The following is a 15,851-nucleotide window of genomic DNA, read 5'->3' as shown; positions in this document are numbered from 1 at the left end:
TAAAAATATGAACAAGATATGTTCTTGTTCTTGAACCAGTTAAACAATTTTAAACATTCTAAATGTAAATGTCTCTAAATATCACATGATTGAATCTACTTTTGTTGACATGTACATGTTTTGATTAGCACCAAGGGCCGGCACTTCTCCCACTGGTCAGTGTCTTAGAGACCCTTGATTCTCTCACAATCACAAGGATTCTTCTCTGCCTCAAACTTTCTCTCTGAATTCCCTCCATAGAAGCAAAGAGGTACACTGTGTGTCGACACCACTTACCCAGCTAGGGAAAATGGATGCTGTGTCTACAGAGGATATTAGACAACCTTATCTCAGTGAATTATCAATAGAGCTTCGGGGGAAGAACAATAAAAATGCAACTGCTAAAATGAAAACCAACAGAGATCTTTTTAAAACATGTATAGCACTGGGAATTATATCTACTCACTTGAGATGGAACATGATGGAGGATAATGCAAGAAAAAGAAGTGTGTGTGTGTGTGTGTGTGTGTGACAGAGAGAGAGAGACTGAGTCACTTTGCTATACAGAAGAAAATTGACAGAACACTGTAAACCAACTGTAATGGAAAAAATAAAAATCATTAAAAAAATTAAAAAGTTAAAAAAATAAAAACCACAAGCAGGCAGGAAAGTGCTGCGTCAGTGGCTTTCGAGGTTTGTGCTGGCTGTTTTTTTTTTGTTTGTTTTTAAATTTTGTTTTCATTACAGAGTGAGCTGAGGCTAGGGGTGGTGAAGCAAGGGTGTGGCCCAGAAAGAGCTGAAAGCCTTGTTGAAAAGGATTCGAGCTAGGAAAGAAAATATAGAGACTCTGGAGAGATGGTTTCAGGAGCCCAAAGACATGATGCCAAGGAAGTTAGGAAAGGTGAGCAAGGAGCAACGTTCAGAGGAGAAGCATCCCGTATTGTCAGAGAAGGCAGAACACACATGGAGCTGAGTATTAGAAAAAGATGATGGCAGAGGTTGAGGAGATTAACTAAATGATTGGGAACTATGCAACCTGCAAATGAATCAGAGAATGGAGACAGAGTAAGGATCCAAGAGTGGATACACCAAAATGTAATTGTATCAGTACAAAGATAGGTTTTATTCACTTCAGAAGTATGATTGGAAGGAAATACAAGTTTAATTTTAGAACAACCCTTTTAAACAAGAAAGTGATCCGAGAGAATTTATAAATACAATGACACCTAATTATAAATAATCTAGTCCACTTACTTGCACAGATTGGCTGTAAGAAAAATAGGTTTTTTTAAGAACAATGGCACAGTGCTCATTCCTAGCCTCCAAATGCTACAAGACAAAATAGAGCCTAAATTCATCGACTATCAGGAAAGAAGTATTATCTAATATTAGATCATCTACTTTGTCACATCCTCCTGAAAACCACTTTGATCCCCACACCTAAGGCCAGTGACCTTCTCTTAGCCTTTTAGGCACTAGGGAATCTGAGTTCAAGCTAGCTGAACTACTAATGTCTTCATACATTTGAGTCATACATTGCTTTATTATGTCTCCAAATAAAATAGAAATGTGTTCTAGCATCATTGATAGTCACAGCAATATAAATCAAAACTATATATGTAAAATGTAGAAAATATGGATCTCACATTTTATATAATATTGGATGTTAAAATTTTTCTTCCATTAGCTTATAGGATAAACTGTATTAATTCTGTTCATTCATTTATTCAGTTATTTATTCGATTAGAATTTACTGGGTATTTTATGTGCCAGTCACTTTTCAAGGTACTGGGGATATGGTATTGAACAAAATAGAAAAAAAACAATCTCCTCCTTACATTCTAATTATTTTCTGTTCATATTACTATTTCTTCTATTTTTCTTTAATTACATATACTTACTATGTGCCAGGACCTATATCAAGTTATGATATCTATTAGCTTATTGAATCCTCTGAACAGCCTTGTGTGAGTGGCACTAACAATATCCTGATATTTTAGAGGAAGTTTGGTACAGAAAATATTTGAAAGTTCCTTATCTAGCAAGTGGCACAGCCTTTGGTCTGGGTCCAGGGTCTGCTTTTCTACTGTGGAGTCCTCTGCCCTTTTTCTTTCTTTTCTGAATTCACATCTTTGATGTTATGCTTATAACTGTCTCTGTTCTCAAAGATTTAATCTATTTTAATTATACACCTGACCTTTAGGCAAATGGCTTCCAAACCTATTAGACCCTACCCTCCACCAAGACTCTAAGCCAAGCTGGACACCTGAAATTAATACAATATCATAGGTCAACTATATTCCAATTAAAAAGAAAAAAAGTACCCCAAACCTCACAGGATATGCAAGGACCTGAATCATCTGTCCCTGCCTCTCCCTGGGACCTTATCTATTACCACTCATTCCCATCTTGCATACACACCAGCCTGCCTGGCTGCCTCATGTCATGGGGTTCATCCAGCTCTCTCCAGCAAGTATTCAGTTTCTGTACTCTGTGCTCTTTGTTCTGTTTGCCAGAGCCCCATCTAGCTTTCAGCTTGTACTTATGATTCACTTATTAACTCAGAGACTGTCAAGGGAAGGACCCCCATCCCAAAGGTTAGTTCAACCTTCTGTTTTATTCTTGCAGCATTAGTGAGTGTCCTTTCTCCCAGTTTTTTGTTTATAACTGTATGAGTTCTCCTGACAGATCTTATGTCTTCCTTAAGAGCTGGGCCATATGTCTTTTCTAACCTGTGTGTCTGAGATTCTGGTAGCTGGTTCTGAGGAACAGATCAAATAATATGTTACAAGCATCCCATCATCACTTCAAAATTTAACAAAATGAAAATTACATTTTCCATAAATGACAGATATTTCTCACATTTGTCTACTTTCCAGATGACCTCATGACCTCAACATATCCATCTTGAGTCAAATCACCTTGCTTCTTCTATGTCTTTCTCATTCTCCCCCATCTCAGAGGTGACAGGGTAGGGATGGACCATGCTTGAGATATTACTTCTAATCAATTCCTTAAGCTACAGATTTGCCACCTCCAAGACATGTTTTGCAAAAATCATAGCATGTGCAGTCACTATAAGACTCCCTGAACTGGGCCAGATATTTATTTAAATACTTTGAATTTTTGTTGGTCTATAGATCTATCATTGTTATACACTAGTTTTCAAGTATTTCCCATTTTCTTATCTACCCATTTCTTTATCATGAGCTAATTAACAGGAGGTGGAAAAAAATAAAGTTTAGAAAAAGATTTGAAAAAATCATTGTGCCGCGTAAGGATAAGAAGGTCATGGGGTAGTTTAGAAAATAATGGAAGGAAGGAGCTAAGCAATTCTCCAAATTTACTGACAGTGAAAACATGAGTAGGCTCCAATGAGGTATGCTATGAGGGATTTCGTGAGAAATGATCGTTTTGCTAGGAGGCCAAGGTTAGTAGAAGGTTAATTTTAATCTTGAGGTTGAGGGTGTCTGAGTTGCAACTTTTCACTGGGAGTAGCTCATTTAGCCTCTTGAAACCAAGCCAGCGGATAAAACCCATCTCGTGTCTGTGGGGATCCTCCCTGTTGTGCCAGACCACCAGAAGAGATAGTGCTGGCAGCGAGGAAGGCAGCTGCTATCAGCCGGGCCATGCAAGGCGCGGAGGGCCATGGCCTCAGGGGCGCCTGGAGAGCGGCTGTGCGAGGAGGCCAGGTGCCCTGTGTGCCTGGATTTCCTGCAGAATCCAGTCAGTGTGGACTGCGGCCACAGCTTTTGCCTCAAGTGCATCTCTGAGTTCTGCGAGAAATCGGACAGCGCACAGAGTGGCCTCTATGCCTGTCCACAGTGCAGAGGTCCGTTCAGACAGGAGAACTTCCGTCCCAACCGGCAGCTGGCCAGCCTGGTGGAGAGCGTGAGGCAGCTGGGTCTGGGAGCGGGACCCTCGAGTTCGCGCCTGTGTGTAAAGCACCATGAGGAGCTGACCCGCTTCTGCAAGGAGGACCAGGAGGCGCTGTGCTGGGTCTGTGACACAACCCCAGAGCATAGGAGCCACCACACAGAGCCACTGCAGGAGGCCGCCAGGTGCTACCAGGTGAGAGGTGCTAACCATGGCAGGCAGAGAGCCATGATTTCCTGACTCTGGAAATGCTATTCTAAAACAGAGCTGCCAGCTGAGTCACAGGTTTTCAAAATGCCTTGCTAGAGACAAAGCCAAGTGATATTTACCAGATCTGAATGACCCAGCACCCTCCTCACCCTCTGCCCTTATGGCTCACATTCAGCTTGTGGTCTTCTCGCCTTTGCTCCATGGTAACCGCATCTTTTGAGACCCCTGTTCAGGAAGCAAACATACAATTATTTTAGACTGCCACTGCCCTTCTCTCCCGTGAAACTTTCCCTGGTCATTTATTTTCCTGCTGGTCTTTGTTTTCTGATATTGATGGTCTGGGTTTCACAGCTAGGGCTCTGGTGTGAAGGGCTGTGTTGTCCTGGTTCTTAGTTACAGTGTACATTGGTACTGTAAACACTTCCTAATGACTATCATTTATATAATGTTTTTCTTTTGCATAGAGTTTATCTCTATGTTCATTAATATTGTCACCAAAACAGCCTTTATGTTTGAACATTTGCTAAGAATAGTGTCCAGCTGGGCACTAGGCTCTAATCAACTTTAGAGACTGACAATACTGAGGTAGGAATCCAGTAGCTGAGCCCTTCTCTATTCAACACATATTTGTGGACTTATTATGTGAGCATTTTCAAGGAAAAGGTGACTCATACTGAAGTATCTGGCATCTTTGAAACTCTGTGAATAGGATTCTCCCTCCTGGCGCTGATCAAAATTTTTTTGATATATTCTGAAAACATTTAAATTTCCAGTATCTGGAACAGCTGCTAGCATAAAGGAGATTAAAGCCATCTTTATTCTACTAATATTTATGTAAAGTACTATTACAATGACATGAAGTACAAATATTAACTTTCAAAAATAATATTATCATTATAAATAATACCTTTATTATTATTATTATTATTTTGTTTTAAATCTATCATTGTAATATTTTTCCCTCAACTTCCCTCTGGGCCTACCAAAAATATCACTATTAGTTTTTCTTCTTGATTTTGGTTGTCTTCCACAAAATTCAGGTGCTAGCTACTTTCTAGCTAGAATTTGCCTTTTTTTCCATTATTAATTATCTTTTTAATCTGGAAGGTACCCTACAGTGCATGGATACTGTCATATTTCTAAGGAATTTCTCTCTATTGCAGTAGCCCTTCAACTAAATATCAAATAAACGTCTTCTAAACTCCTTAGTCCATCAATCAAGACTTTTGAGGACCCTAAATTCTCTTACTGTAGCTCTTGTTTTAACCAATTATTCCACCCAGCAAAACAAGCCTAATCACTGCTGTCTCCAAACATGTCACGACTTTTTATTTCCTTGCTTTTGCTTACAATTTTTTTGTTTGTTTCTAAGTGTCAAGGTGTTCTATTCCTTCCAAACACTAAAATAAACTGCTACTTTCTTCATCTTGTTAAAAGCCTCCATGGATTCTACTGCTATTTTATGTGTTCTACATTAGACTATTATCTCTAAAAAAACAATTGATGTATAGGACTTATTGAATGACTCTGAGAAGAGTTAGAAGAGTTTTAAGACATATGCATTCTATCTTTTTATATGCCCTCCATAAATAAAAGATATGTGTTTATCTCTTGCAGAGGTTCTAGGATTGAAAAGAAATTTAGTTTTTATTAAATTAAAAATAATAAAAACTAAATTATTTTTCTACCCCTTTTAAAATTTACGACATTCTTTATTTCTTTCTCATTTAATATGTACTAACTTAAAAGGTTTATTATGGCCAAATAATAACAAATACACTTCTGATTACAAAGTAATAAATAACTTTAAGAAATTGAAATAGAATATTAATAGGATCACTTTTCAACCAGGCACTAGAAGAAGAAATTTTATTTATTGAATATATTTTCACTGGCCTCTGCCTAGTTTTTGTATATTCATTATAAACACTTTTACTTTTCAAAATCGGTGTCAGTTTATATAGAACATACTTATTTTAATTTTCTTTTACATTATGAATTTCTTATCATTACATAGTCTGCCACATCTTATTCAAATTCCATCCTGTGAAAATAATATTTTTCTTACTCCACTATTTTTAACATTTTGGTTAGTTACAGTTTTACTATTTAAAGTATAGTAAGCACAAGTTTGATGGTCTAGTGGTTGTCACTGCTAGGATTTGGTGTTTTCACTTCTGTGGCTTGAGTTTGATCCCCGGTCTGGGAACTTCCATGTGCCACAGGTGCTGCCAAAAAAAAATTTTTAAGTAATAATAAAAAAAATAAAAATGGCAAAACAAAATTATCATACTTCTAAAAAGTATATAGTTAACACTTTTAGATAAATATTTGATTATATCTGTCATCAACATTTAAAAACATATGTATATTTAGGAGTTCCTGTTGGGGTTCAGGGGTAACAAACCCAACTAGTATCCATGGGAAAGGGGGTTTGATTCCTGGTCTTTCTCAGTGGATTGAAGATTCAGCATTGCTGTGAGCTCTGATAGAGGCCAGCAGCTACAGCTCTGATTTGACCCCTAGCCCTGGAACTTCAACATGCCACAGGTGCAGCCCTAAAAAGACTAAAAAAAAAAAAAAAAAAAAAGTATGTATGTTTAGCAGTTATTAATAAGGTCAAACATTTCTATATGCTTTTGTGGGCCTGTTCTAGCTGATCTCTGTATTCCCCCCAACACCTGGTCAATGTTAAGTACTGTATGAGGGTATCTGTAATAGCCACAGACTATCTTCCTAAACAGGTAAAGCTTCAGATGGCCCAGGAGCTTGTGAGGAACGAGATGGAGGAAGCTTCGACTCAAGAGGCTAATATAGGGAAGAAAACTGTCATTTGGAAGGTAAGAGAATATTGGGGATTCAAAAAGGTAGCCTATCTGAAGGATAGAAATTAGATCGTTAAATAATTTTTCTACCCTGTTCACTATTCCAGCATTTTTGTTCTGGTTCACAAGGAAAACATCTTGGGGAGTTCCCAGGTGGCACAGTGGGTTAAGGATCCAGTGTTGTCACTGCTGTGTCACTGCAGTGGTGCGGGTTGATCCTTGGCCCAGGAACTTTGCCTGCCACGAGAACAGTCAAAAAAGAAACAAAAAACAAAAAACAAAAACAAAACTATCTTAGTATCACCCTGGATCACCCTGCACCCTTGAATTATATTATACAGCTGTGTTATTTTTATCTCCATTAACACTACCTGAATCCAAATTAGCTTTACTGACCTTGAACTTACTGTAATTCTGCATCACACAGAACAGATGTCACTACTAGTGTAGGAAATATATATTTGTTGGATGAATGAAATACTGAGTATTCCACAGCATTTATATATATGAAATATAATCTAATAGTCATCATCTTACAAAGAGGAAAATGATCTGAATTTTCAGTCTCTTTTCAGCAATCCATATATTTTCTCTTTTCTTCACCACATCAACTTTTTTTCTGACCTATTTATCCACACAGGGATACACACAAAAACACACAGAGTGGTTCTGGGGCAGTGTTGCCTTCCAAAGAGATATTTTGCAATATCTGTAGATATTTTTGATTGTTGCAACTGGAAAAGGGTAAGTGTGTTACTGACATCTCATGCAGAGAGCCCAGGAATATTGCTGAACACCCTACAATGCACAGGGTAGTCTCCCTTTTCCCCCAAAAAATTACAACAAAAGATCATCTGGTCAAAAAAAATGGGGTCCTACTGGGAAATATATTCAATATCCTGAGATAAAGCACAATGGAAAATAATATTAAAAAGACTGCGTGAGTATGTATGGCTGAATCACTTTGTTATACAGCAGAAATTAACACAACATTGTAAATCAACTCTACTTCAACAACCATAAAAAGAATCACCTGGTAAATCTCAACAGTGTCAAGCCTGAGAAACTCTATATAGAAATCACATAGGTGTTTAACTTATCTAATATGTATTGTAACATAAATAGAATTTATTTATAAAATATTTCTTTTCTCTGTCCTCCTCCAAGGAGTCCTTTTTCTCTAATTGTTTTCTTTATCTTTGTATTCCTTTCCTCTTTTTTTTTTTTCAAAAATTTTGACTTGTACTGGCTATATTGTTCTCCAGTGATATATTTTCCCATAGCTGTACATATTATAAGTAAATTTATTTGTTATTGACATTTATTGGTCAGTTTGTTCCTTTTAGCCTAGTAATCCAAGTTAATTGTCTTTAATCCTGACTTGACGAAAATTTACAAAATTAGAAACTCCAGGAGCTCCCATTACGGCTCAGGTTCAATCCCTGGCTTTGCTCAGTGTGTTAAGGATTGGGGTTAACAAGAGCTTCAGCACAGGCCACAGATGTGGTTCAGATCCTACGTCGTTGTGGCTTTAGCATTGGCTGACAGCTGCAGCTCTGATTCGACCCCAAGCCTGGTAGCTTTCTATGCCGCAGGTGCTGACTAAAAAGAAAAGAAATAAAATAAATCTCCACATCTGAACTCTGGGTTCCTTAATTTTTGAACCCTCCACTGATTATTCTAAAGTAAAGATGATTCTAAGATCCTTGTTCTAAGTCGAGAAAACTTTCATGATTCTTACCTTTGGGAATATATCCAAATAACCCAAAGGCAATAAGCACAGGCTTAAAAAAATCAACTCTAAATTTCGTGAAAATGCTTAGCCTTTCATATTTGTAGATATAATTGTAGTACTCAAAAGGGTAATTGAGAAAACAATGAATTGCAACTAAAACCCTTCTCACCATGTCATTCCTCATGACACAAATATAGTTCCACTTTTTTTCAGTGACTGAGTCATTAGCACCACTTGTCAATAGCACAGCCTGCAACATGAGGAACGGGAGAAAATTCAATGAGTTGTACCTTTCAGATCAGAATATGGAATTCACAGTTGGTTGATTTTAAAGATGTCAGGATTATATGGTTGAGTTGTTTAGGAAGTGGGAAAAGGAGGTAGAAAAAGGAAACTGAAGGAAGAAGTAGAGTCATGATATTTGATGAAAACCATTATTAGAATTTTTTTAAAGCTGATAGCTTATGTTCTTTAATTGAACAAACTATTAAAATGTTTAGTAATGGACCAGAGAATGCAAAATGTGAAGAGACTATGGGAGGATAATTTGCCTCTTACACTTAGTTTAAAGGTAGTTTTTCAAATTCTGTATCAAAGTATGATCCTTAGGTCAATTAAAAAAATTATAGATGTGGGATTTGGGTAGAAATCAGGATCACTTCCCTGAATCTCTGCAATAAGTCGACCAAAAATCATTTATTTTTTTGGCCCTACTGAGAATGTATACATGATTACCACATTACTAAGAAATATTTTCTAATATCTAAACTTTTTTGCACTAACATTTAGAAACCCAGGTCTCATTAATCTCTCTTCATAATTCTGGTGTTTCCAAACAGTTAACATTCCAGAAACAACTCTGATAGTAAATTTTAATCTCTGTTTTCCAACTATTCTGTGCTAGTCACTCTGCTCAACAGGTTAATCAATATTTAATTCTAGACCTCACCTGAGGTTCTGGCAACTGGGCACTTACCTCTGCACCCACCTTCCCAGGAACGTGTACAGCCTGCCACTGCCGCAGGTCCAACAACTGGGCACCGACCTCTGAGCCTGCCTTCTGGGGAGCGCACACAACCCACTGTCACCTCTGAGGGTCCTGTGACCAAGCTCAGACCTCTGCCTCCATTTCCCCGGAAGCACAGGCAGCCTGCAGCCAGTGCCACCAAGGGGCCCAAGGTGGTGCATCAACCTCTGTGCCCTCCTTCCCGCAAGTTTATCTGGCCAGCCACCACTGCTGAGGGTATCCCAACCAGGAACCGACCTCTGCCCTCATCTCCCTGGGAGCACATACAGCCCACTGCCACCTTTGCTGAAGGTCCTGGGACCAGGCACCAATCACTACCTCTGTCTCCCCAGAAGCACGTGCGTCCCACCACAGCTTCAGGTCTCACAACTGGATACCCATCTCTGCACCTTCCTTCCCAGGATCTCCGGAGACCAGCCACCATTGCTGAGGGTTCCATGGCTAAAAGCAGACTACTGCCTCCATCTCCCAGAAAGCACAAGTGGCCTGCTCCTTGTGCCACCAAGAAGCCTATGGTGGTGCATCAACCTCTGTGCTTGCCTTCCAGGGAGCTTGCAGGGCCAGCCACCACTGGTGAGGGGCCCGTGACCAGACGCCCACCTCTGCCTCCAACTCCCCCGGTGTTTGCACAGCTGACTGCTGTTGCTGAGGGTCCCACAACTGGACGCCAACCCTTGCCCCCACATCCCTGGGAGTGTGAGCTGCTGCCACCACTGAGGGTCCCCCAGCCAGGCACCAACATCTGCCCTAGCCACCACAGGAGTGCACGTGGACCACCACCAATACCACAGAGGGTCCTGCGAGTGAGTGACATCCACTGGCCACTGTCAGGGTCCAGGAGGGGTCCTACAAGCCATTTCCACCTCCCTCGGGTATTCCATCCCTAACTGACACCACTGCACTCTAGGAGGGGTCATGCAAGCCATTGCCACCTGGCTCCTAGACTCCACCTCTAGTCACCACCTGGCTCCAGCAGGGGTTATGAGACACAGCTGCTCTCATCATATGCTCTGAGTGAGCACACATAAGCCACTACTACCAAGAAAGCCAGGACTGGGCACCAGCTGCTACATCTGCACACCTTCTATCAAGGGGATAATGGCACACACTGAGGAAAGAGGTGACAAGTACCCATGCTAAAAAGCCCTGTGACTAGGGAGAAAGATCTGTAATCTCTCCTTCCAATTGCATGAACCATGGATGCGACAACTCCACTTTCAGCCCTATAAATTCAGTGCTGGTGAAACATCTGAAAAGACAACAAGTGCTCCCATAGCTGAGACAGGTCTGGCTTTAGAAGCTGTGGACTTTTGGGAATGTACATGTGAGGGCTGGACCAGGCCAGAATCTGAGCTGACTCCATAGCTCCCACAGCAGGCCCAGGTGCACAAATACTGCAGTCCTGAGTCTTGACCTCAGTGCATCTGTGCCAGTGACTTAGTGGAAACGGCGCCAAAGAGATATCAGGGCCAATTACTGACATGCCCACAGTTAAAGTAGAACCAAGACAGTGACAAGAGCAGTGTACTTTGTGAGCCCAAACACTGGGTAAAATGTGACACAACAGAGAACACTCACAGGTGAGCAGCTCCAGCAGAAGAATACTCAGTGGCTCCTTTCCCAGTGTGAGTGCTGCAAACCCACCTATTTCACACTGATGATCCGAAACATAGCTCAGAAGCAGATCTTGGGGACTCTACTCCAAGAACTAGGGAGCAGGCCCTGCCATTACAGGCCTGTGATAACCACAGACAAAACAGGAGTTCCTGGTCAATGCCCACTGCAGGATCTTGTCACTGCAACATCAATCACATATCCTATCAAGGGGCTAAAATTCAGAATACAGTGAGAAGAAAGGTGGCAAGGAGCCAAACTGAAAACAGCCCTTTCACCAAAAATATATTAAATCCAGACGGGCTGCATAAAGTCATCCAGAGCTTGCAGTTACCTCTAAACATGCCTCTTGACAAGGTTCAGCCCACCTGAGGTACAAAACCCAGCTCCACGCACCATTGCAAGGAAGCAGTTCCTCATACCAGGAAGCCTGAACAAGACCCTGGACCAAACTTACCCACAAGGGGAAGACCCCTGAAGCATGAGGAAATAAAATCCTCCAGCCTGCAGAAAGGTGACCATACACATAGAAAGTTAGACAAAGTGAGATGACAAATTATTTCAGATGGAAGAACCTGATAAAAACCCACACTATCACTGTTTGCAGATAACATGATGCTAAAGATAGAAAGTCTTAGAGATTCTATCAGAAAACTACGAGAGCTCATCAGTGAATTCAGTAAAGCTGCAGGGAAAATCATAAACAGAAATTAAAGAAAGTCTCATTTGCAATCACATTAAAGAGAATAAACTATGTAAGAATAAACCTACCTAAAGAGACAAAACACCTGTACTCTGAAAACTATATGACACTGATGAAGGAAACTGAGGATGATACAAATCAATGGATGGATATATCATGCTCTTGGATCAGAAGAATCAATATTGTCAATGACTGTACTACCCAAGGCAATCTATAGATTCAGTGCAATCACTCTCAAGATGCCAATGTCATTTTCCACAGAACTAGAACACGTTTTTTTAAATTTGTATGGAAACACCAAAGACCCCAAATACCCTAAACAATCTTGAGAAAGAAAAACTTCATATTAAACTACAGTTCTACAGTCATCAAACCAGTGTGGTACTGACCTGAAAACAGAAATATAGAGCAGTGGAATAGGATTTAAAGCCCAGAAATAAACCCACACACCACCTATAATTAATTAATCTATTACAAAGTAGGCAAGAATACACAATAGATAAAAGAAAATCTCTTCAATAAGCAAAGCTGGGAAGACTAAACAGATACATGTAAAATAATAAAATTTAAACACTAACTCCATACACAAAAATAAACTCAAAATTGATTAAAGACATGAATATAAGACCAGATACTATAAAACTCACAGAGGAAAAGATATGCAGAACACTCTTTGACATAAACCACAATATCTTTTTGGATCAACTTCCTTGAGTAATAAAAATAAAAATAAACAACTGGGAACAAATTAAACTTAAAAGCTTTTGCATGGAGAGGAAGCCATAAACAAAATGAAAAGACAAGGAACTTGAGAAAATCTTTTCAAATAAAAGTACCCAAAAGGTATTAATCTCCAAATTATACAAACATCTCATTCAGCTTTATACCAAAAAACCCCCACAAACCCTGTCAATGAAAAATGTTCAGAATATCTAAATAAATGTTTCTATAAAAAAGACAGATGGCCAAATGCAGATGAAAAGATACTCAACATCACTAATTACAAGATAAATGCAAATCAAAACTGCAATGTGGTATTACCTCACACCTGTCAGAATGGACATTGTCAAAAAGTCTACAAACAATAAATGCTGGAGAGGGTGTGGGTAAAAGGGAACCCTGCTATACAGTTGGTGGGAATGTAAATAGGGGCAACTACTGTGGAGAACAGTATGGACATTCCTTAAACAACTAAATGTAGAACTACCACATGATCCTCAATCCCACTCGAGCACATATCTGGAGAAAACAGTAATTTGATAAAGTACATGCATCCCAATGTTCACTGCAGCACTATTTACAATACTCAAGACATGAATACAAACTAAATTATGTTCATCAACAGAGGATCGAATAAAGAAGTTTATATATGTATATGTATATTTTATATATATATATTATATATATATGGATTATTACTCAGCCATAAAAAAAGAATGAAATAATGCCTTTTGCAGCAACATGGATGGACCTAGAGATTATCATACTAGGTGAAGTAAGTCGGCCAAAGAAGGATAAGTATATGAGATCGCTAATATGTGGAATCTAATAAAAATGATATATAAGTACTTATTCACAAAGCAGAAACAGAATCAAAGATTTTGAAACTAAACTTATGGTTGCAAAAGGGTAAAGTTTGGGGGAAGGGCTAAATTGTGAATTTGGGATTAGCATACTCACACTATTATATGTAAAATTGATAAGTTATAATGACCTATTGTACAGCACTGGGAAATCTCAGTACTCTGTGGTGGCCTATATGGGAATGGAATCTGAAAAAAAAATGCATATATGTATATGTGTAACTAATTCACTTTTTTTTGTACAACTGATGCTGATGCTGACAAAATATTGTATGTCAATTATATTCCAATAAAATTTTTTTTAAGATTTAATTCTATTTCCCATATTTTTCTTTTCCCTCATTTTATATATAATACTGAAACTTGAATATGGAAGTACCTTGCCAATCAGTCCATGGAAATGGGAATACAAATACAAATCTTTCTCAAACTCTGAGTTTGAAAACTCTACCAGGTCACTTCTCTTGAGTAGTCTTATGTTAAAATGAATTTGTTTATAGAATTACGGAGGAGATCTCTCCAGATATTGCCTTCTCCAGTTTCATCATCCCCTATATGAAAGTGGAGGCCAGAAACTCTGCCCTAGTCACTGATGGTTTGATGTGTCCCTCCAGGAGAAAGTGGAAATACAGAGGCAACGCTTCAGGTTGGAGTTTGAAAAGTATCGTGGCTTCCTGGCCCTGGAGGAGCAACTGCAGCTTAGAAGACTGGAGGAGGAGGAGCGAGCCACCCTGCAGAGACTGAGAGAGAGCAAGAACCAGCTGGTTCAGCACAGCAGGGCCCTGAAGGAGCTGGCAGAAGAGCTGGAGGAGAGATGCCAGCGCCCACCCCTGGGTCTGCTAGAGGTAAGGGGCTTGGGGGGTGAGGAGGGACAGATGTGAGGCCAAGGGGACAGACAACAGCTTTCAGAGACAAAATCCTTAAGCATTTATACTCTTTAGGAAAAGGGTACCATAGAATTTACTTGGAAAGCATCTTAATTCTCAATCCTAGCATCAGAATCTGCAGGGACCCTAGCAAACAATACAAAATAGTTCACACCACGGACAGACACTGAAGTATTTTTAAAGCTAAAATTAATGCCATGATTTACTCAGATTAAGCAGAAAAAAGCAATCTATGCTATGCTGCCTGAAAAGCATTTCTTAAAATCTCACAATCTGTCAATGATGGTATTGCTGTATTTCAGTGAAGGCCAATTGAAAAAGTCTGTTAACTGGTTTTAGTGTCAGTAGCCAAAAGTATGAGTACTGTTTTAAATTGTCCTTTGAAATTTGCATGTTAATTTTTAAGGAAAATTTTAATTTTTTAGCCCATTCCAGTCATAGCGGGGAGGGCTTACTTGGACTCTATGCAGCTTGCCCACAATATATTTGAGATTATAGAGCAGACAAATAAGAAACGGAAATGGAAATATTTCTTTCTAATATTCTTTGAAGGCATTAAATCCCAAGTGAATTGAGAGAGTCATCATTGTTGCAGGATGCATGTTATCATCATAATATTATCATATCATCACTACAGTACAGATTTTCTGGGCACACTTCATTGTATTTCATCCCCAAAGATACATTTAGGAATTTCTAAACTAAGTAATTCATATCCTCATACTAGTACTGTGACCAAATATCATTGGCCACAGAGTGGGGGTCATTAAATGAATGAATTTACAGAGCACTTATATTTAATTTATCCCATTTTGTCTTCTATATATCTATACATCAATAAATATTATTATTATTATTATTATTATTATTATTGCTATGCCCACTTCTTAGTGGGAAAACTGAGTTTCAGAAAGGATTATATTTTTAAAATTTCAGACAGTAAACAAAACAAGAACTTTGACATTTTCAATAATATTCATTTGTGTCATCTTACTATATCTCAAAAAACAATTTATGTAAAAATGAACATTTATTAACACTGAATAAGGTGAAGAATGTTTTGTAATACAAATCTATATTCTCAATTTTTTTTTTATTTTTATAATCACTTTTCCCTTTTTCCCTCACTACCAACAAGCTGCACTTTAGGGATTTTCTTGCAGCATAACAGGTTACGTGTCCAGCATTGTCACTGCAGTGACTTGGGTTGCTGCTGTGGTGCAGTTTCTATCCCTGGCCTGGGAACTTCCACATGCCACAGATCCAGTCAAAATAAAAACTAAAAACAAACAAAAAAGCTAGTTTTTACCCTCAGTGGCCAAAATACAAGGTCTGACATTCTCACAAAAAGTAAAGCTAAATATTTATTTCCCTGTTTTCATGTCAGAATTAATCTGACAGATGGCTATTTT

At 38.8% G+C, this 15,851-nt stretch overlaps 1 protein-coding gene across 6 annotated transcripts in view; it reads left to right on the top strand.

Moving 5' to 3' along the window:
* Positions 1 to 3,559: 3,559 nt before the first annotated feature.
* Positions 3,560 to 15,851, top strand: part of TRIM58 (tripartite motif containing 58) — a 40,797-nt gene continuing 28,505 nt past the window's right edge. For 5 of the 6 annotated variants that reach the window (XR_014836614.1, XR_014836613.1, XM_085010105.1 and 2 more), the window contains exons 1-3: positions 3,560 to 4,050; positions 6,810 to 6,905; positions 14,167 to 14,397. Coding sequence is in view for 4 of the 6 variants with exons in the window: in XM_085010105.1 (XP_084866231.1) it covers positions 3,628 to 4,050; positions 6,810 to 6,905; positions 14,167 to 14,397 (750 nt within the window). In the remaining 2 variants the exon portion in view is untranslated. Of the gene's footprint in view, positions 4,051 to 6,809; positions 6,906 to 9,621; positions 12,566 to 14,166; positions 14,398 to 15,851 lie in introns of those variants that run through there. The other variant, XM_021083396.2, reaches the window with a different exon arrangement.

The sequence above is a fragment of the Sus scrofa genome, chromosome 2 (genome assembly GCF_054392235.1).
Source record: "Sus scrofa isolate SSC_HxYL_T2T_F1_AM1 chromosome 2, Sscrofa_HxYL_maternal_Yorkshire_Landrace_v2.0, whole genome shotgun sequence".
In the NCBI taxonomy this organism is placed as follows: Eukaryota; Metazoa; Chordata; class Mammalia; order Artiodactyla; family Suidae; genus Sus; species Sus scrofa.
The sequence above is the reverse complement of the archived record's forward strand: the minus strand, read 5'-3'. Positions and strand labels throughout refer to the sequence as shown.